The sequence below is a fragment of the Capricornis sumatraensis genome, chromosome 10, assembly GCF_032405125.1.
Source record: "Capricornis sumatraensis isolate serow.1 chromosome 10, serow.2, whole genome shotgun sequence".
Lineage (NCBI taxonomy): Eukaryota > Metazoa > Chordata > Mammalia > Artiodactyla > Bovidae > Capricornis > Capricornis sumatraensis.
The window spans coordinates 88488574-88511238 of NC_091078.1; the positions used below are offsets into that span (position 1 = coordinate 88488574).

The 22665-nt window shown below is 45.0% G+C and overlaps 2 protein-coding genes across 5 annotated transcripts in view; one reads left to right on the forward strand and one right to left on the reverse strand.

Annotated features, from left to right (window-relative positions):
- ACOX2 (acyl-CoA oxidase 2) overlaps positions 1-13769 on the forward strand; it is a 29628-nt gene extending 15859 nt beyond the window's left edge. For all 4 annotated transcript variants that reach the window (XM_068982205.1, XM_068982206.1, XM_068982204.1 and 1 more), the window contains exons 13-15: positions 2699-2916; positions 9391-9523; positions 13442-13769. In XM_068982205.1, the coding sequence (XP_068838306.1) occupies positions 2699-2916; positions 9391-9523; positions 13442-13504 (414 nt within the window). In that variant the 3' untranslated portion in view covers positions 13505-13769. The remainder of the gene's footprint in view (positions 1-2698; positions 2917-9390; positions 9524-13441) is intronic.
- A 3244-nt stretch (positions 13770-17013) lies between these two features.
- Positions 17014-21236, reverse strand: KCTD6 (potassium channel tetramerization domain containing 6). The gene is made up of 3 exons (XM_068982754.1): positions 21138-21236; positions 19142-19211; positions 17014-17787 (listed from the first exon to the last, which is right to left on the reverse strand). The coding sequence occupies exons 2-3, from the start codon at positions 19166-19168 to the stop codon at positions 17101-17103; spliced, it is 714 nt and encodes a 237-aa protein (XP_068838855.1). The 5' UTR covers positions 19169-19211; positions 21138-21236; the 3' UTR covers positions 17014-17100.
- Positions 21237-22665: the final 1429 nt, after the last annotated feature.

Consider the following 22665-nt stretch of genomic DNA (forward strand, 5'->3'; position numbering starts at 1 on the left):
GTGTTTGTGCATAATTCACTGTCTGCCAGCAAATACTCGAGCACTCCAACACCCGCCGTCAGGCTGGGTTCTGGGGGGCTCGAGAGGCCACGCATGGCTACGATCAAGAAAGCACTGTCTCGGGGAAATACAGGCAGCCCAAAGGCCCCACAGCAGGTCCAAGGCCACCCACCTCAAGGAGTCAGAAAGCCTTCTCAGAAGAACCATACAGGCTAAGACTGCAAGGACGAGCTGCAATCAGCCAGGCAGTGGGTGCAGGCTGTGGCTTTGGAGAGGAAGGGTTTCCAGCAGCGGGGTCAGGAGATGCAAGAGGTGGAAGCAAGGAAAGGCACAGTGTTTGGGAGGAAATGCACGTCCTTCCAAGGAGAACCTAAAGGAAGACGACGAACCAGGAGAGGAAGGAGGGAGAGGAGAAGGAAAGATAGGCACGGCCTGGCCCCTCCAGCAGCACCGTGAGAAGTCTGGGTTTTGTGCTCCCTGCAGTGGGAAGCCTTTGCAGGGTTTCCATCAGAGGAGTAAAGCGACAGTTTCATGCTAGAAGGATCATACAGGCTGCAGGGGGAGGCGAGGACTGGAGGCTAGAGCCCAGTACAGAGCAGGCAGCCGTCTGGAAAGGGCTGAGGGTGTCCCAGATCACGAACTCACCAGAGGGCAAGGAGAGAAGTGGGTGGATGCATTATGGGTGGATGAAATATTCAGGGTGTGGAAGAAAGGGACAAGCTTCAGACAGCAGTGGAGTGGCATGGAGCTAAGAATGGCTCCTGAGCTCTAGCTCAGGCCGCTGGGACTCTGGGCCTACCTATTGCTGGAGAAGCAAGGTGGTCACTTCAATCCTCAGGCAGCAGGCCCAGAAAACAGCCACCTTAGAACAGGAGAGCCCACCAGGGTTCTGCAGCAGCTCCCAGCGGCAGGGGGACAGGAGCGCCACCTGGTGGCCCGCCACCTCCATCACATGGGCGGGGGCAGGGGCGGGGTGGGGGTGTGATTCTGCCACCCTCCATTCCGCTCCGTCCGCCAGAGGTGCTGTCTGCTGTGTTCAACGCACCATCGGCACAGGAGAGGGTAAGCAAAGGCTGCAGTCTCACCAGACGCCTAGAAAGGAACCGCACCTGCCCACTGTTCCAAACCCACGCCCTGCCTTCAAAGGCACCAGGCGCGACCTGCCGGGGTTACCTCATTTACTACCCATGACCCTGAGAGGGAGAGGAGCGTCATCTCAGTTTTAAGGATGACCAGCTTCTGGGGAAGGCGGTGCTGATGCCGACCCTCTAAAGTCATAACGGGCCGGGAAACCTGCACTTCCTGGGCCCTGGGCGGCCTTGTCCTCTAACTGGGTCTCATCTGGAAACCAGACGTGCGCAGCAGAGCACACAAGGGGCTGGTGGGAACAGGGCAAGGGGCGGGCAAGCAGTTCCGGTCCTGGCCCAGTAACATCCAGCCTCAGGCTCTGGTGGCTTTGGCGACGCAGGGTCGCGAGTAATGCTAACAATTCTTAATGGAGACACAGACTGCCCAGGTTCAGAACTCACTGCTACGGCTCATTAGCCAGTGCCTAGGCAAGGAATTTACTCTCTTGATGCCTCACACGCTTCCGCCACAAAACGGAGCCAATAATAGGATCTACCTTGTAGGATTACTGTGAAGGTTATATGAGTTAATAGATGTAAAACTTAAGGAGCCACCTTGAGTATATAAACAGGGCTCCCAGGTGGCTCAGCGGTAAAGAATCCATCCCCCTGCAATGCAGGAGACAAAGGAGACGTGGGTTCGATCCCTGGGTTGGGAAGATGCCCTGAAAAAGGAAGTGGCAACCCACTCCAGTCTTCTTGCCTGGGAAATCCCATGGACAGAGAAGCCTGGCGGCTACAGTCCAATGGTGGCAAAGAGTCAGACACGACTGATCACAGAGTATAAAAGCTACAGAGGATAACCCCCACTCTCACCCCAGACTGGACAGGAGAGAAGCTCGATAACAATACACTCACAAACTAGGGCTGACTGTGTTCAGAGCACGGTGCCAGGGTGCAGCTCAGCCTTGCCCCAAGGAGCCCCTCCTCTCTCTGGTCCCCCTCCTGCTCCGTAAGGCAGGGGCGGGCACCCTCAGGCAGCTCATCACTCGACTCTTCAATCCAGAGCCCTGAGAATTCAAGGATGCGGCTCTCAGGTGAGAAAAGGGACATAGCGTATAAGTGGGAAAGTGAGGGTCTCTAACTTTGCCACAGCGGGTGCAGCCTGAGCACCAAGGCATCTGACCCGGGAGGGCAGAGGAGCACATCCGCTCCTTAACCACATCCAAATGCTGCAAACTCAGCACGGGGTCAGCGGCCCAGGTCCAGGTGGCAAAGCGTGAACACGTCAGACGACAAACAGCTATTTTCTCAAGAAAAGTGGTGCTGTCCCCCCTGGCCCAGGCCAGCCTCCAACACTCCTATATTCTTTCTTTCAAACCAACTTGAAACTGCCCCAAGCACAATGAGAAGTGAAGGGCCAAGTTCCAGAGCCCACCAGCCGCCAGCACGCAAATGCACACCATCAAAAAGGCTTAGTCAGACGCAGTGAGCCAGGAGACAGGCGGCTGCTTGTCAGCCTGCTGGGAAACACGTGGCTACAGCAGCCCTCTTCCAGCAGTCTTGCCAAGCTTCCGGGATGATTTGTGGAGGAAGAAATCAGAAGTTAACGCATCTCTGTGTCTTTGTAGGCACACCTCTACTATGTCACTGTGAAGATTTTCACAGAAGCTCTGGAGAAACTGGAAAGCCAGCCAGCGATTCAGCAGGTGCTCAAACGCCTCTGTGACCTCTATGCCCTACACGGCATCCTGACAAACGCGGGCGACTTCCTCCATGACGGCTTCCTGTCTGGAGCCCAAACAGACATGGCGAGGAAAGCCTACCTGGACCTGCTCCCCCTCATCCGGTGAGTGGCTGCCCTTCACCCTCAACCCTCTGTTCATTTCAAACACCGAAACCTTCAGCCCCAAAATTCTTGCTAAACGGGGGTCTGGCAAAAGCAGCAACAGTCCTGGACACACTATGGATTAAGAAAGGGGGAAAAAAAGGGAAAAAAATTACAACTAAAATGTTTCAGAGTAAATCATCTAGCTACTTCAAACTCTAACATTATCTGGCAATGATAGAATCTATAGAATATGAATAAAATAAAGCATACTACATATTAATACTGTGTATCAAGAATAGTATTAATGAGTCTTAGTCTTAGCTAGTACTTAAGGAACACTGTTTACCAGACAGTATGCCAAAAGCTTGTATATGCATCATCTCATTTGATCCCGATAGGCTTCTGAAGTGGATACTGTTAATTTCCCTACTTCATAAAGGGGAGAAAGCTGGGACTTGGGGTTGAAGGTCACACAATCAGCCAGAAGAGCGGCAGGGCACAGTCTAGGACCTGTCTGCCTCCAGAGCACGTGCTCTTAAACTGCGTGTTAAAATGAAGGCTGGGCTATTGTTTATTTCAAATATATCCTTATTTTTGTTGAACGTGCTCAGTTGACTAAACTCACTTAATACTCCCTCAGGTTCAAGATGACATTTTTAAGATCTAGTAATTCGTGTCCTGACTTGTAAAACAATTTGTTGTTGCCCAGTCAGTCGTGTCTGACTCTCTGCAACTACATGGACTGTAGCTAGGCTTCAGTCCATGTTCTCAACGATCTCCTGGAGTTTGCTCAACAATAATATAGTTTTTACAGACAGCATAAAGCAGTGCAGTTTACCACTGTGACATACTAATGCAATTTCATCCTGTCACTTTATATATAATCAAAATGATCACTTTAAGAAAACCAAAGCCCCAACATGACCAAGATACTGGAAGAAACAGAAATTACTACTAATTAGTAACCATTGTCCATAGGATGGAAAAGGAGACAATCTGATACATTGCTTTTCTGAGAAAATACGATGCCTGCTGTGTTTGTTGGGAGCCACGCAGGGCATGATGCTTAAGTGTACGACTCTTCCCCTAAAACCTCCGATAGTTCACATCATCAACAAGAATAAGAGAACAAAAGAAAAGGGGACTTCCCTGATGCTCCTGCAGTTAGGACTCCACGCTTCCACTGCAGGAAGCAGCCACAGTTTCAATCCCTCCTGGTCAGGGAAATGAGATCCCGAATCCTGCAAGGCACAGCCAATAAAGATTTGAACTTAAAAAAAGAAAAAAAAAAAAAGATATTCATGAAGGAGATTAAAAAAAAAAAAACTAGACCAACTTTTCATTTTGAACAATATCCAACATGTTACATGTGACTCCAAGTTAGTGCTCACTGAATTGAAACTCAAAAATTATCAAAACTACATCAGATGTAAAATTATGTGCCAGGTATTAAACTTTCTCTAATAGAGAAAATCCAGTGGTTAAAACCATTAATAGCATAATTGAGTACTGCACACTTCAAGCCCCAGTGTATCCACCTTTCTGAAATGCTTGGCATTTAAAGCAAGTGAAGATGACCACGTCCTAGCCCTGACTGTTGGTGATAATGAAACACAAAAGATCACCGATAAGCATGATTTTTTTTTTTAATTTGCAACAGCATGCTGGGTGCTTCCCTTGGCCCCAGAGACTTACAATTCAAGACAAGGCAGCCAGCACCGACACAAGCAGGCAACGCACGCAGGCATCAGAGCCGCACGTTGGTCTCTTCACATCATGGTTTCTAGAGTAACCTTCCTACTGCTGCTGGGTAATTAGGAACCTAAGAGACTTCAGGCTTTTACTGTCCTGTGTCACAATTCCACGCCTTGATTATTCAGCACCACCCTCAGATTTCTGAGATGACAAATGGAGGATGGCACACTGCTCTATGTGACAATGAGAACCAGCTCTCTGCGTCACGGTGATCAGTGGCTAAAACAGTTCTCAGCGGTTTAAACAGTCGTAAAATCCCAGGGGTGACACTTTTAGGCAAAGACGGCAGACTGAACACGCGCATTTACTTCTGTTCCCTCCCGAAACCCTACTAAAAACATCAATAAATTACTTACAAAATGGTAAAGGCGTAAACCCACAGACAGAGTGCAGGAGAGGGAAACAGGGAATCTGGAGAGGAGATGGACAAACAGTGACTCGGCAGGTCTGACTACACTGAGTCACAAACCAGAGCAGCAAAAGCCGAGAAGCCGTCAAGGACAGAGCCCAAGAACTGCAGCACCGCGGCCCTCTGGCAACAGGCGTGAGGGGGGAAAGACAGGGTGGGCTGGAGTCTATCTCAGAAGGAGCGAATCCCTGGTTCCCCTCCTCCTCTCTAGGCAGGTGTAAAGACCTTCCCTGACTAGAACCCTGGCAGAAGGCTGAACAGAGGGTCTGCAGACTAGAAGACCTCAGGCTCAGTTGAGGGTGAGGACCATTGGGCTACCCTACAGAAACCAGGGGCCTGAAGCCATGTTTATAGGCTAATGCTGACAGCCGTCTCCCCCAGCCCTCTTTTCCCACATTTGCATGCATGCCAGGTAGCTTCAGTCGTGTCCGACTCTCTGTGACCCTGTGGACTGTGGCCCACCAGTTCCTCTGTCCCTGGGATCCTCCAGGCAAGAATACTGGAGTGGGTTGCCATGCCCTCCTCCAGGGGATCCAGGGATCAAACCTGCCTCTCTTATGTCTCCTGCATTGGCAGGCAGTTCTTTACCTCTAGCCCCACCTGGCAAGCTCCGTTTTCCCACAAGTTCCCAGCAAACTGGTGGCCAGGCCAGTGTCCTGTAGGAAAATGACATCATGGTCCTTCTCTGGAGAATCTGACCAGTCCAAAGGAGAGAGAAGTGAAGATACCGACACGGGGGTTCCCCAATGGTCCACCCAGTTCAGCCCGCAGGGAATTCCACACTGACAAGTACAGCAGGCTTCTAATCAGCTAGCCTGTCCCACTCTTAGCTATGACCAGACTCAGGGATTGCCAGCACACGAGGAAAGCCCGTCATAAAAGACAGAGACCAAGCAGGAACAAGGCAACTCCAAAGACACAAGAGAATCTTCCTGGTGAAAACTTTTTTGAAAGATCAGTAACATCCTCAAAGAGTTCACAGGACATATAGCAAGCAGAAAAGAACGTCATTTCTTAAGTAATATTCAGAGAAGAGCAACAGAAAGAGCTCTGTGAAATCAACGACAGCGAAAATGAGAAGCTCAGCTGAAGGCCCGGAGGACAAAGCTGCAGAAATCTCGTAGAAAGCAAGCATACCCAAGACAACAGGAAAAGGACAGAAGATAAAAAACAGTAAGGGGACTGACCCTAACTGTCCATCTGAAGAACGGGACTAGAAAGAGAAGACAGAAAATACTGAAGGGAGCAAATCATTAACAAAATAGTGCAAGAAAACATTCCTCAAATGAAGCATTCGAGTTTCAGGCTGCAAAGACCAGAGGAGAGGAAACGCACACACATGAACTAGGCCAAAATTTAGGCAGCAGCACAAATACTACAAAGGCAGGCCAGCAGGGCAGGGGGTCAGGAGCGCTGCGGAGGGACGGAGGGGTGGAGGGCTGCAGGTTTACGGCCCCCTAGCAGGGCAGGGGGTCAGGAGCGCTGCGGAGGGGCAGGGACGGTGGTGATCTGCAGAAAGAGCTGAAGGTGGGGAGGGAGGAGGAGCCGTGCGGCTGGCTGGGAAAAGCGCACTCCACGCAAAGGAGAGGCACGGACGCTGGCAGGCAGAGCATGCGCGACACGCCCACCAGGGAAAGAGAAAAGGCCGCGGCAGCTGGAGTCGCGTGGCTGAGGCGGAGAATGAGAGCAGAGGTCAGCGAGCTGCGGGCGTGCTGGGAAGGGCAGCAGAGGGGCTGGAGGGCACGGCAAAGACAAGACTCTGCCCTCTGCTGTGAGTGGGAACAAGGAGGGTTCTGAGCATAATCTGAGGGGTGTCTGTAAAGGATCACTCCAGTTGCCATGTTAAGAACCCACTGGGGAGGGGGGAAGGGTGAAAAGCAGAGCGGCCAGTTAGGAGGCTGCCCCAATAAGCCCGGTGAGAGATGCTGGCGGACTGGACCAGCGTGACGGCACTGGAGGTGGGGGGAATTGGTCCCAGTTTGGGTTTATTCTGGAGACAGAACGAGATTTGCTAACAGATCCGACATGGAAAGGAAGGGACCGAGAGGAGCTCAGGTTTGGGGCCAGGACCAAGTCGCCATTTACTGTAGACGGGGAAGGCTACAGGAGAGCCAGGTTTGGGCAGGGTGGACAGAATGTCTCGAAGATCAGGAGGATGCTTTTGGATACATCAAGTGTGCAGAGCCCGCTAGAAATCACGTAAACCGTTAGTAAGCAGGGGAGGCTGGAGAGAGAAACTCGGAAGCCATGGGCGTGCAGTTGGTACTGAAAGCCACCAGAGGGACAGTATCACGTGTATGAAGAGAGAGGCCCAGGCACTGAGTCTCAGGACCCTTCAAAGACGAGGAGGAGACAACCTCGACAAAAGCTGCTTAAGTGGAGTGGAGGGAATGAAAACCTGAATCTAGCCGAGAACAGCCAGACAAGAACAACAACTGGAAAGAGCAAGTGTAAAGAAGCTTGACACTTTCAAGTTTTGTCACAAAGAGGAGGCAAGGTACAGGTGAGACGATGGGGAGGGAAACAGAGTCAAATGAGTGTTTTGATACAGATGGGAGAAATGGCAGCCTGTTTGTATACTGATGGACACGCTCCAGTACAGAGGGAATTTCGACGTTGCGGTGGAAATACAGGAGAACTTCTGGAACACGGCTCTCTATTGGGCAAGCGGGGAAGGTGTCCAGTGGACAAGGGGGCACTGGCCTGAGCTGGTAACCAGGACAGTGTACCTGTTTAGAGAGAGAAAGCCCTGTATGTTTAAATGCATGCTTGGGAACTTGTGGACTCCTCTTACCACTTCTATTTTCACTTCAGTGAAACGGGACTCAAAGTCACGTAGGTTAAGAGAGATGGGGAAGTGAGTACCACAGATCTGAGGATCAAAGAGAAGGTGGGAGAGAATCACCTGAGAGAATGAACAAGTCAATGAGTTCGAACCACCAAAGAATGATTGCCAAGTAGCAATTAGGGCCCACTCCAGTCTTCGGTGCAGTCAGTATTGGTGTCTTCAGGCATATATTGTTGCAAAGGTGCAGGACAAAGTTGGTGGAAAATGAGATATAACAAGGGATGGTGTTTTGATGAACAAGTATGACAAGCAAGAAAACCTGTTGAATGTATCTTGCAGCGAGTGAATATAACAGACCATGGAATTTCAGATGGATAAAGAAAGTGGGACCACACAGATAAGGGACTTGAGGCAGTAGGTGCGAGTAGAGTCGAAGAATTATGAACAGCACTGTAGGAAAACCATGTCATAATAATGAGAAAAGGCCATCCAGGATTAAAGTAAGTACAGCATCCCACGCACCTCAAATGCCGTGTGAGATGAGGGTTAGGGAAGAGTGTAAACAGTCATGTATTTTATTTCATATCCTCTGCTAAAAAAGGAAGAGAAGCATGTAAACAAGTTTTTAAATAACTTCATTCCATAGGTTAAAAGAAAATAATTTTGCTGCCTGAAAGGTAAAATGAGAATTACAGAAGTCAGAGTAGTAGAGGGAAAAAGCTAGAAAGACAAAAAACGGTGAAAAAGAAAATGGCTGGGCTTACGGTGAAATGAAGACACGGATGACAAGCCCCGGTGAGTGACCCCGGCAGACAGAGGGAGGCTGCAGAGACCAGTGGAGGAGAGTCAAGGAACTGAGACATCAAGCTCCAGAGGAACTTGCCCACAGACAGTGAAATCACTAACAGTTAGGACAGAAGGGCCAGGAGAGCGATCCCTGTGCCAGGGGAGGTGGTGGGAACACGGCCGAGCTGTGGACAGAGTACATCTAAGGGCATAATAATATACAGAATACACAGCCCTAACAAGGTAAGCACTGAATATGAGTCTGGCCAAAACTGACTATACTAGGAGGCAGGAAGACCAAGGAGAGGAGGCAGAGGCTGGGGATGGGGAGGGCACGGTGGCGCAAGCGAGGAGAGGGGTGCTTAAACAAATCCGTATCTTCTCTAACAGGCAACAGATGGTATCTAGCAACACTGAACAGGAAGTAGTAACACAAAAGACACTGAGAGGTGTTCAGGTCAGTTCCCAAAACAGCCACTAAGAGAGTAAAACCGACTGCCTCCAGGGGCTGGGGGGAAGAAATGGAGGTGAGACGCAGGGATATGCTGATTTTAAATAACAAGCCTTGAAAAACTATTTGACTCTTTCTACTGTGTCTATATAACTGATCAAAAATTAAAACTTCCAAAAAACATTAAAACTGAGTTGTTCAAAGAGTGGATAATGATGCAACTTCTAATTAGATGTTGTTAGTCACCATCCCAGATGAATCGAGCATTCTAATATACTCACAAACTCTCTTTTTTCCTTTCAGGAAGGATGCCATCTTGTTAACTGATGCTTTTGACTTCACGGATCAGTGTTTAAATTCAGCGCTTGGCTGTTATGATGGACATGCCTATGAACGTCTGTTCCAGTGGGCTCAGAAGTCACCCACCAATACTGAGGTAGCTGACTAGAACACTTCATAAATTACCTGAGAGAGCAGGGAACAAGCAGCGACTATACCTCCATGCTTTCCCAAGGCAATCGATGTCCATTAGGTTAGAAATTGCTTGGCATAGTATATCTATTTACAATATTTTAAGAATACAAAAAAAAAAAAAACAACCCAGGAGCAGGGATGTGACCTGGCAGCGTCTCTGAGTTTGAACTGTAATCAGCAAAATGCACTGCTCAGAATTTGGTGAAGGGAATTAGGAGGAAGGACCAAGCTCTAAATCACAGCTTGACATACCCAAGGGCATACACACAGAGAGGCAGGCTGGCGTTTAAGTAACAGAAATAAGACAGACGACTGCACTGACTTAACCATCTTACTTTCAGCCTTTTAACTCAGTTTAGTGTTGATACAGCAGGTGTTGAGAGGGACCGGAAGCTTGGGGGGTGGGGGGTTGTCTCTCTCAGATCTCACCGCCTGCGAGAGATGCCGCCTTCCTCTTTACGGAACAACATCCCAGGGACAGAGGGGGCTGTCGCAGTGCATCAGTATCCCAGGGAAGCCAAGTGAATGACAATTACAAAGGTGGTGACAAGATCCCCAGCAGTCCTAGGAGAGACACCAGAACTCATTAACAGAAGAAGGGGGAGGACCCATAAAATCCTAACAGCCTAGGGCCAGGGCCCCAGACTCTGCTGAGCCTCAAGGGAAACGTTACGAATATCAATGGGTACATTAACTGGAGGAGAGAAATGGATCCTGCATTTAGAATTTGGGAAACCAACATTTAATAGCTGACTTGATACAGATGATCAAAACAAAGGCTCTCTATAGCTACACAACAGGCTATTTTGAATTCTATACTGCAAATGTGTTATTCAGATGATGAAGCTTACTTTTTTACCTCTTCTGTCAAATTTCAGAAAAAGTGTCTTAACACCTCATCAAATTGGCACCTCTCAGGCGTCCATTCACACTTAGCACGGTGTTAGACTTGCTCTTAACATTCTGCATCCTGTCATACCTCACAGCTTAATTTAACATGGTTATCTTAAGTTGCACCACAACCAGTTACCCCCAAGAAGCTTATCAGATAGAAGGCCAATTCAATCCCTTTCAGTCCTTCCCTGTCTCCAGGAAGGCACCCTTCTAACTCAGCAAGGAAATATCAAGAACTTACCTAAAGGCTGCACATTTACTGGTTAGCACAGTCAGGCTACTTACATTATGTTACTTTTTCTAATAATTAGATCTCTGCTTTCCAACGTTTAAACCCTGGCCAAGGGCTACAGCGACCCCATCCCTCTAGATTAGCCCCTGTGGTCTAAAGAGACACACATGCCCTTTGATTCTCGAGAGAAAAACCTCCCCTGCCTTAACACCTGTCAGGGAACACTGCCATATCCAGCTCAAACCTGCTTTAGCAGCAATGCAAGGAAGCATGCCAGTTCCCCTGTTCCTCATTTTCACCAAAGAACAGAAGGGGCTCTCTGTCTTTTACTTGTTTCTGCCCTTCTTCTCGAAAGAGTTTACTCTGGACACTGCATGAGGGCCAGCCTGTCTAAATGGGTGTTGCTGACCCCACGCATCAGCACACTGGGTAGGCAACATGCGGACACGTGACGTCCCAGGCACCCTCCCGGATCTCCCGCCACTTGACTGTGAACAGGACGCAATCTGCATCGTCCTAACTCCAGGGCCTACCACAGAGTAGATACTTTGCATTATGGAGTAAATGAACATGGTTCTACGACCTACCTGGGGGGCAAGGACCCTGCTGCACACACAATAACGCCAACTCTCGCCACCCTAGTGTACCTCACCTCACTAAAAAAGGTGAAAGGGAGAGCAACGTGGCTCTTGCACGCACGCTGATTTTAGGAATGTGAGTTCACACCCGACCTTGAAGAACTGTTTCCAGCTAGTTGAAATGACACTTGTTGGACTACTGATATGCAGCCCCCTCATCTGATATTCAGCCCCCTCATCTTACATTCCCGGTTCCTCTATGGACTACCAAAATAGTAGTTATAGTTAAAGAGTTATTTTCTAATCTGCTGTAGGTAATTTTGAAACTGCAGAAAGAGACATTTTTTCCCCCTCGTTTGCGCTAGCAGAAAAAGGAACACTACAGGTATTTCAAATCAATTAAAATCAAAGCTACTCTGAAATATGCCTCGTGAGACACAAAAGTACAAACGGGAATTTATTTCCCTGACATTTCTACCAAAAGGAAAATGCTATGCTGAGTGAAATGTGTTAGAACTGTAAGCATCTTTTCTGTCTGGGGGAGGTTAAGTGTTGAGCTCTAACCCAGACAGCAGGATGCACTCCCATGGTTTACTCTCTCCCCGGTGTCTCCTGTCTGTCTTTCCCCTGATTTGGATGCTATCTCAAGCCAGTTTCTTTGTAATGAACTGCAAAAGGCTGTTCCCCTTCCCCACTCAGTTCAGTTCTGTTGCTCAGTCGTGTCCGACTCTTTGCGACCCCAAGAACCGCAGCACGCCAGGCCTCCCAGTCCATCACCAACTCCCGCAGTTTACCCAAACTCATGTCCATTGAGTTGGTGATGCCATCCAACCATCTCATCCCCTGTCGTCCCCTTCTCCTCCTGCCTTCAATCTTTCCCAACATCAGGGTCTTTTCAAGTGAATCAGCTCTTCCCATCACGTGGCCAAAGTACTGGAGTTTCAGCTTCAACATCAGTCCTTCCAGTGAACACCCAGGACTGATCTCCTTTAGGATAGACTGGTTGGATCTCCTTGCAGTCCAAGGGACTCTCAAGAGTCTTCTCCAACACCACAGTTCAAAAGCATCAATTCTTCGGCATTCAGCCGTCTTTATAGTCCAACTCTCACATGCATACATGACCACTGGAAAAACCAGAGCCTTGACTAGACGGACCTTTGTTGGCCAAGTAATGTCTCTGCTTTTGAATATGCTGTCTAGGTTGGTCATAACTTTCCTTCCAAGGAGTAAGCGTCTTTTAATTTCATGGCTGCAGCCACCATCTGCAGTGACCCTAACCCTTCCCCACTAGGAGAGTGATTCCCTCTAGATGCAAGCAGTAGAGGCACCACTGGGAGTAAGTTCTAAACAAGAATCCTGTCTCCCCCCAATTATCCTACTGCAGAAATTTGTCAAATGGTTGCCAGATGTTCAACACACCTACCGATTCACTCGCTCATTCAATCATTTAACAAGTAGTTATTGAGCATATGATGTACACCAGAAGCTACGCTAGGTGCTGAGGACACAGTGGAGAACGCCTGTCATAAGGAGCTTAGTTTCAGCTCAGACAGGCAAAAAAGTGAAACATTATCATAAAAGATGAGGGTAGAGCAGTGAAATCAAGACATCACATTAGAGAATAAGGTAGGGACGTTCCTGTGGTCCAGTGGTTAAGACTACTCCACACTCCCAACGCAGGGAGCACAGGTTCGATTCCTGGTTGGGGCATTAAGATCCCATGTGCTGTGCGATGGGGCCAAAAAATAATAAATAAATAAATAAATATTTTGAAAGAGAGAGAACAAGGTATATTAAGAACACCCAATTCTGACACAGAACGCTGCTTATTTCATTCCACCTTCTGGTTTCTTGCTTTTTGGTTAATGTGCTCAATTTCAAAGAGTCAAGCCTTTTATTTGTATTAAATCCCCAAAGCAAAATGATAAGCTGTGTTTTTAATTGGCCACCTGCATCAACAGTTTGAAATCTGCATGAGAAAAGGAAGGATGCCCTTTGGAAAAAAATGTTTCCCCATATGTTCACCACAAAATAGATTTTAAAAATAAATTTAAAAATTAAGAATCTTATGTAACAAACAGTACTGTTTTGAAACTACAAACTTCATGTGAAAGTGAAAGTCATTAATCCTGGCAGAAAGAGTCTGTCTCATTAATGCACTTCTTTCTACTCACAGGGGAACCCTGCCTATGAGAAATATATAAGACCACTATTACAAGCCCGGAGAGCCAGGCTCTGAGACGATCCGCAGCACTGGAGAGGCACCGTCACGTGCTAGTCATACTGCGGCGCAGGTGTCTTTAAAATCTACAGCTATCCATGTATGTGTTGTTTAAAAGAATCATTATCCTTCAGAGACACAGTCTGAAGCGCATGAAATACCTGATTTATTCCAAAATAATGCAGGGGAAGAAATAGGGGGAGTGAATCATTGTTGAAGTTGTTCAATGGGTATGTGGGCGTTTACACTATTCTCTCCACTTCTGAATGTTTGAAATTTCCCACAATTAAAAAAAAACAATGCACTATCCATTTGTAGCATCTATTTTGTGAAATCCCAGGGTTTTGCTTTAGCTCTAGCAAAAGCCAGCAGATCTATCAGTTGTCACTTGTGTTGTTACAGCATCCATTTATTCATCCCAGGGCTTAAAAGAAAACACACACACGCACGTAAACAATCCTCTTCTAAAAGTGTATATACTTGGTACAGTCTAAATAAAATGTCGATCACCTCCCACCAATCAGAATGGTTGTCACTAAAAAGATAAGAAACAGGGACTTCCCTCACGGTCCAGTGGCCCAGACTCTATGCTTCTAGTGCAAGGGGGCAGGGGTTCAATCCCTGGTCAGGGAACTCGATCCCACGTGCCACAGGTAAGACCCAGCACAGCCAAATAAGTAAATACTTTAAAAATAAATAAAAAAAAATTTTTTTAAGGTAATAAATAACAAGTACTGGCAAGGATATGGAGAAAGGAAAACACTTGTGCACCGTTGGAGGGGAGTGTAAGTTGGTGCAACCACTACAGAAAACAGTATGGAGGCTCCTCAAAAAGTTACCAGTACAGCTACGATGCAGTCCAGCTATTCCGCTTCTGAGTATGTGTCCAGAGAAAACAAAACACTAACGTGAACGGTACCTGTGTACCCCTACACTCACTGCAGCATTATTTACGGCAGCGAAGATGTGGGAACAATCCAAGTGTCCAGCACAGGAACGGAGAGAGAGATTGCGGTGTGCATAAACAGCGATATTACTCAGCCATAAAAAAGAATGAGACTGTACCATCTACAAGAGCATGAATGGACCTAGAGAGTACTAGGCCAAGTAAAATAAATCAGACAAAAAAGACAAAGGCCGTATAGTTTCAATTCTATGAAATTCTGTCTTAAAAAAAAAAGACAAATGAGCAAACAAAACAGAAAGACTCAAAGATACAGCAGTGGTTGTTGGGGAGATAGGAAGTAGGTGAAAGATTAAAAGGTACGAACTTTCAGTTATAAAATAAGTCATAGGATATAACGTATACCATAGGGAGTATAGGCAGTAACACTGTGGAAACTCTGTATGGTGACCCACGGTCACCAGATTTTATCATGGTGATCAACTGACAATGAATATAAATGTCCAATCCCTATGTAGGATATCTGAAATCAATACAATATTGTACGTCAACTATACTTCAATTTAAAAACTGAAAAGAAAAAAAATAGAGCCCTAGGAATACAACAACAAATGTTTAGAAATCAACTCTTCTACAGTAAAAATCATTTAGAATTTCATAAATGACGTAACTGTCTCAAATTATCCAAATATAACCACGCTACATTTTTCACATCATTTTCAACTGCCCAAGCTAAAAAAAAAACACACACACACACTCAAAATTAAATATTATCAAACAAATTGCAAAAAACCTCAGCAGGCTACTTTTCCTAATATACCCATATAAATAATCATTGAATCGTTAATAACATAAATCTTAGAAAATTTACCAAAAGCAAACTTATCTCCAGTAATCTGGACAAGGAAGAGGCCTCATAAACGTTTAAATCTTAAAACCTTGGAACAACTAATAGTCACACTTCCATACCAGTTTTCAGTCCAAATTAATTTTATCTTTCATTCACCTCCGTTAACTGGCTAGGCTGTTCCTTTCCTTGTTGTTTCTGTTTTAGGTAACCACTAACCAATTTGAAGTAGGAGACAATTTTTTAAAATGATAAACCTCATACTTAGTACATTTACTGAAACCATAGCCACCTACCAATAGTTAATGCTAAGGGATTTTAGTTTGAAAACAGTGAAAACGGGGGTAATTACAGGTTTCTAGATATGGGTCATTTGTCAGATCTTAAATTTTCAGAGCCATGTGGGCAAACACGGATGTAAGACAGTGTTCTCATCCTCCTTTGAAAGAAGAGAATTTCAGAATCTTCTCAGAGAAGAAAAGGAAGTCTGGGGTGCGCAGCCTCAGAACCCTACTCCTCCCTTAGACAACAGGGAAATTTCTGAATTTTCTTTTAAAAGGTGTTCTAGTAAACTAGAAGTTTCACTGTAGTTAACATAATCCTTCCTGTGAGCAACTTCCAAGAAACAGAATCAAATGAACTATGCAAAATAAGACGACAGTGAAATAAATAAAAGTACACCGTATCTCCACCTGTTCTAGACCCTTCGTTCACTCCAGTTTCCTTCTCCTCAAAAATTTAATCTTAATAATAAACTGCACTCATGGATCACCATTAATACATGAGAATAAAATGGCTTGAGTCGGTCTGTCCCTGTGCTCAATACAAAGCTGGAATAATGACAACTGGAGAAAAATCTATAATCTCCAAAATAAGTCCTATTGGAAAAAAAATTGTCAAGCTGTACGTCAGCTGTCCAACTATGCACTATTTTAAACAAAACTAGTAATTTCATCAACTCCCTGACTCGACAGCACAGTAGAATTCCATAAACTGCACCCTGAAGCTCCTACTGGGTCCTTCTGAATCAAATACAAATGTGCTATAGGCAGTATTTATTAGGACATAAAACAATACATATTTTAGACAAGGATTAAGATTTCCCCCCTTAACAATAATCAACCAATACACACCTAATTCTCATATTTCAATTTTTATTTTTTTTCTGGTAGACAGTACCACTTGACAATTATACTGCACCAGGCATAAGAAGTTAAGATTTCCACCACAGGGACGTTTTGTATTCAGAATCCAATATAAATATTTCTAGTCAGACATCTCCATGGCTACAGATATTTGGTTGCTTGATTTATATGCATAGAAAGAAACAGTTGTCATAACTGTAAAAAGCAGTACTTAACAAGTACTTTTACATGATTGGAATAGTTTTCCTTTAATATTACAATACTGCTTATTGGTCTGAAAACTAGGTCACCCTACATGATGTTCTGATTTTTCCCCAAGGCATCATGAGTATATCTGTTTATTCTTTCACTCCTGCATTTTTAGCCTTCTAGTTGATTTAGGGACTATTTAATCAGAAATCATTTTAGCACTTCAAAAAAAAAAAAAAAAGCTTTGTTAAGGGTACATTATAGACCATAATGATTTTCAGACTTCTTTGTATTAAAAAAAAAAAAAAAACGTATTTGGAGGCTCGGAAGAGGCACATGCACACTTGGGGTGAAGGGAACAAAATATAGAGGAGTCTGCTAAGCACAAATCTTCCTTCTGGTCCCCAATGCCTTCAAATAAATACAAATATTAAAAAAAAAATCTCACACCGTGATTAAAAAAAAAAAAAGGTCAGCCTCTTGGACGTCCTGGGAAGTCCGCTTCCAGGAGCCTCGCCCGGGTGGGAGGTCAGTCATCTGTCTTCCGGGCCAGCCTGCAGAAAGTCCAGTTGTGCTCCACCGTGTTCTCGTTGGCCCGCTCACTCATGTGGTGCACTCGGGTGTTGCGGATCGTGAAACCCTGCTTTGTGATGTACTCCATCAGGTGGACTCGGAGAGAGACTTCCTGGTGATAATCACAGGGTCCAAAAGTAAAGGACACCTGGCAATCTCTGGTGTCCATCATGTGCTTATTCCACTTGGTAAAATAGTTTGATATGCCTTCTAGTAAGGAATGGACCTTGGTGGTAATGGTTAACTGGGTTATGATGACAGCTACCGGATTGGAGTACTTAGAAAGCTTCCGGGTACTAGATAACTCCACGACTTCTTCAAAAGTATCCACGGGATACAAAGGCTTGGGGTCATTGAGACACTGAATCAAGGGCTCAATCTGATAAAAGTCTGCCTCTTTCCGAAGCAGATCAAATTCCTTAAAATCGAGGGGCAAGGTCAGCTCTGAAGTTCTTAAGAAGTTGAGGACATATCGGAAAAGAGGTCCATCTCGATCAATGAAGTAATTGCCTTGAGGGTCTCGAGCTGTGGGGAAGTCCCCCCCAAACATGGCTCCAAGCATGGAATCCGGGTAACGCGTCAATGTGGTGAGAGACGTCGTGTACAAGTGTCCACCTACATTTAACGTGACTGGGTCAGTCATCTGAAATTGTTTAAAACATGATCAGTCATCTGAAAAAAAGTTTTTTTTCTTAAAGCCTATCTTTGACAAATAAAGAAAATTAGTGGCAACAAGCAAAGCGAAAGATTCAGGCTACAGCACATCCAGCAAGCCACTGATGCAAAACAGCTTTAGTTTCAGTGAGAAACCCACCCAGATGAAGGGATCTAACATTCGCTTTCAACAGAAAAAAGAGATATGTCCACCGCTTCAGAGCCTTACACTGAGAAAGGAGGGCATGACTTCCGAAGCCATTTAATTTCAGGCCCAGGGTCTAGAGGTTTTCAGGTTAGAGTACATTATGGGAAGACGAAGAGAAACTTAAAATATACTCATTTTTTTCCCCAATTAAAAAAAAAGACTTCTATGTTTCTTAACTCAATTTAACATAAAATAGAATATAAATGATTGAATAACATAAAGATACCTACTTTCAATATTTTCGTCTTTTCCCCCTCAACATAAGGAGGGAAATGATGAAATTTTAAAAATAAAACTTTATGTGGACTTAATCTCAACTTTTCATGGAAGAAATAGTGCCAAATACTAACTTAAAATACACAGTTTGGTCAAAACAATCTCATATTTTTTGTTGTTGTTCAGCCTCTAAGTCATGTCCAACCTTTGCACCTCCACTGACTGCAGCCCGCCAGGCTCCGGTCCATTGGATTCTCAAGGCAAGAAGACTGGAGAGGGTTCTCACATACCCAAAGGCTAATAGCAGCTTTCAAATTTCATAATCTGATAGCATAATCACTTTTGTAACATTAATGTCACAATCTGACCTTTAATTTTGAAAAGCAAGCTTCTCTAAATAAGACATATCTTTGGCTTTTAAAACCATACTTAAGAAATAAAGCAAGACAGGTAAAGACAGGTAATATGCAAATAAAATACTTCTTACCAAAGGAAAAAAATAAATAGGAAGACACAGGCACATGCAAAAAAAAAAAAAAGTGCCAGTGGGCAAGGCGGCATCTTCCCAACCACTAACCTCGCCAACCACAAGAAAGTGTCCTGTCTCAACTACTACACATTCATTAACAGTCATTACTCTAAGGAGGAAGAGTCTCAAGAGAAAGATACTTTAAGACCAAAACAACAGTGATCATTAAAAGTTACATGGAGAGTCCACGCGGAGCTCGCTTACTTAAAAACACCAAAGTTAAAACACCCCAAAATACACAGAAACTAATTGGGAGGGAGGGAAGGGTTGTACCATCGCTAAGTTCCATTCTCATTGAGATGCATTATACCTAAGAATACATATGAAGCAAGAAAAGACACACAGGAATAATTTGCCAGCCTTCAAAGTGCATCCTCAAAAGCCTCTCACCATATAGCCCCAGTCTCCATTATCCATCTGCTCCAGTGCTGCGTCTCGGGGAGCCCAGGTTCCAGGGAAACTTGGGGAAGAGAAAAAGACATGTGACAGTGCATATCACCACGAAAACAGAAGTAACGTTTTCTCACCCAACAGCAGGCCGAACACCAGAGAAATACTCATCTTTGTTCTAAGGCAAAGATCTAGGGGAGAAAGGATTTCCCAAAGGTCTTCTAGGGGGTCCCACGACATCCTTACCACAATGGGTACCTAAGAGACTGGCAAATGTTTACAGAGGAAAGAGTTATCCTAAACTTTGAGAGGAAGGTAGAGAGTCTAGGGAGTAAACCAGTTATTCAAATTCTACCTATCTTCTCTGAAAATTCAATTTTTAGAATTCCTGCAGGAGAACATTATGATTAACACTACAACATTATCTGGTACAAAACTATGACGATCCTTATCGAAAAGGTTAACAGAGGGAAATAGTAAACTCTTCATAAGCATTTCAGCTACATAAAACTAAACATCTTAGTAACAGCATTAGAAACCATAGACCTCCAAGACACTGGCGTCTCCTTCCAAGAGAAATACACCAGCAACGTAGCTCTGCTGGAACACAGAAGACCTAATTACACTTTTAATAATGATACCTTTTCTACAGTAATCAAAACAAATACAAAACAAGTTAAATGCCGAACCATTAGAGCACAATTTGGGGCAGAAAAGAACCTTACCAATCTATCATGAGAGTCACTAGGCTGGCACTTAGGAAGGGACAGCCTGAAGACATTGACAAACACCCAGATATTCATGATGCCATTTTGATTTTATTTTTATCCACAATTCAAAAGCGGTTAGACAAACAGTTTCTCAGCTCCTGAACTGCTTCAGTCAGTTCTCCTTCACACACATTAATCCCCAAACCACCCGGCAATGCAAACTCCAGGGCAAATTTCAAAAGCTTTGGCAAGAGACAATAAGAAACATGGGCTTAAGGGTATTTAACCAGGAAAAGCACTGTTTGTTTGTTTGGTCTTGTTTTTTTTTGTAACGGATTCGTTTTTCCCACTTTTAGAGGAATCTGGCACACTAATTCCCAGAACAGGCCCTGGCTACAGAAGATCACAAAGGCTCTTTCTCAAAAGGTCACTCAGGCATGTAGAGAACATTTGCATAGCACAGCAGGGGCTGAAATCAGAGCCTCAAGCATCCATTTCTCTACCTTGCAAATTCTTCAAAGCAAACAAGCTAAAATGTAAACCAGACAACTGTGGGGTCAGTTTTTAATTCTCCACACTCAGCAGTTGGGTATAGGTAGGGCTCCACATGCTATAGGCTGAGAAATGGAACAAATGTCAAATTCAGGGCTGTGATGACAACCTTTCATTCCTCTGACTGACTTCAACAACAGAAGTTGAAGTAACAGAACCAAGAAACAGGTTTTTACCAATTTGTATTACGTGCACCTGATTCAGTTACTGATGCAACAGACACATCAGCAGATGGAACAACTGAGCGATTTAAACGGTCAGTCACCCAAAAGTTCTGCTAGGATACCCACCTCTGGCCTTTCCCCATCACCTAAAGGGTTCATTACTGGCAGCCTCAAAAATAATTCAGTCGACCAACATTCACTGGAGGGTAGAAGGGGCGGTGGGGGGGCCTATGTGCAATCCAGATACACAGGAACAGGAAAGTATGGTCCTTGCCCTGGTGGGGCTTTCAATCTATGAAGAAGGGCCAGATGCAACAACTAAAGTACAGAATTCAAAGGTCCTCTATAAGAGATGGACTGGCAGAGAGCTGAGGGAGAAAGTGAGAACAACGCGAAACACGAAAACGGAGGGCTTTGGGGAAGGGCTCCTGTCAATGGAACTCAGCAGGAATGTTTGGACAACCTGAAAAGGGATTCTAGAATAAAGAAACAATTTAAGTAAAGGGCTGAGGACTCCCCCACAACATCTGCTTACTGATACAGTAAGCAGAATGTGAATAATTATCTTACTTTTGGAGATGCTTCCCTGGTGGCTTGGCTGATAAAGAATCCGCCTGCGATGCAAGGGACCCCAGTTCGATTCCTGGGCTGGGAAGATCCCCTGGAGAAGGGACAGCCTACCCACTCCAGTATTCTTGGGGTTCCCTTGTGGTTCAGCTGGTAAAGAATCCGCCTGCAATCCGGGAAACCTGGCTTCAATCCCTGGGTTGGGAAGATCCCCTGGAAAAGGGAAAGGCTACCTATTCCAGTGTTCTGGTCTGGAGAACTCCACAGACTTTACAGTCCATGGGGTCATAAAGAGTTGGACACGACTAAGTGAATTTCACTTTCCACTTCCGGAGATGTAACAGAGAAAAGGCATTTTAAGAGACTTGCTCAAGGGCCCATGGCTAGAAAGTAACTGAACAGGAGTTTGGGTTTTCTGATTCTTAGTCCAAATCTTTCCACAAACCTCTTCCTCCAACAGAAACTATAAGAATAATATCCAAGAAACGAGAAATCCAAAGGATTAACTTAAAAACCCCTAACAGCCATCTATTAACGCTATCCACCTAAGGGTTTATTTACAAATGTAACAGTAACTCAGCCAAAGTGAGCAGTTATCATGGATTTGGAAAATTCCCTTGAAGCAAAATGCCAAGGACCTACTGTCCAGTGTGGGCTTCCCTGACGGCTCCCACGGTAAAGCGTCTGCCCGCAATGCGGGAGACCCGGGTTCGTTTCCTAGGTTGGGAAAGTCCCCTGGAGAAGGAAATGGCAACCCACTCCACAGCACTGTTGCCTGGAAAATCCCATGGACGGAGGAGCCTGATAGGCTACAGTCCATGGGGTCGCAAAGAGTCGGACACGACTGAGCGACTTCACTTCACTTCACTGTCCAGTGTGATTTGAGACCGCTATCTTCGATCTCAAACAACTCCACTCTGTAAATATCCAAATAGTTGAATGAGACATTGGAGATGCAAAAAAAGAAAAAGAAAAAAAGGAGACCAAAGATAAGTAAAAACCAAACAAAGAAACAAGTATCATCAAAGTCACGGCTGTTATGCAAGGACTGTCCATTATTAATCCTTCCTTTTTTTACTGCTAAATCAAAACAAGATAGCTTTCTGGGCAATCACACGCACACGCAGATGATGCTCCTGAATCTGTTCTACAGCAAAAGGCAAGGTTCTATTCCTGTACAAAGATGTAATAAAACCTCAAAGCTTAATAATTCAGGAAAGCAATTATGGAGATCTATATAAGTCCACGTTTCTTTAAAAAGTACCCAAAAGCTTCCCTTCACTTCTGTATAAGATACATCAAAATAAGATGAAGTTACTATCAATTTCAACTACTAAACTGTACCCTCAAAATGAAAATGTCCACTTAAGAGCTCTAGAGCAGGAAAAATAGCAATGATTAATTTACATTTTAGCTCTATGCCTTCCAAACATCCTCTGTAGAGACACTCAGATACAGCACAAACTAAAAAAAGCAAGGACATTCCTGGTCAACCAGTAGCTGGATAATCAGCCTCTGAACTGATGACTGT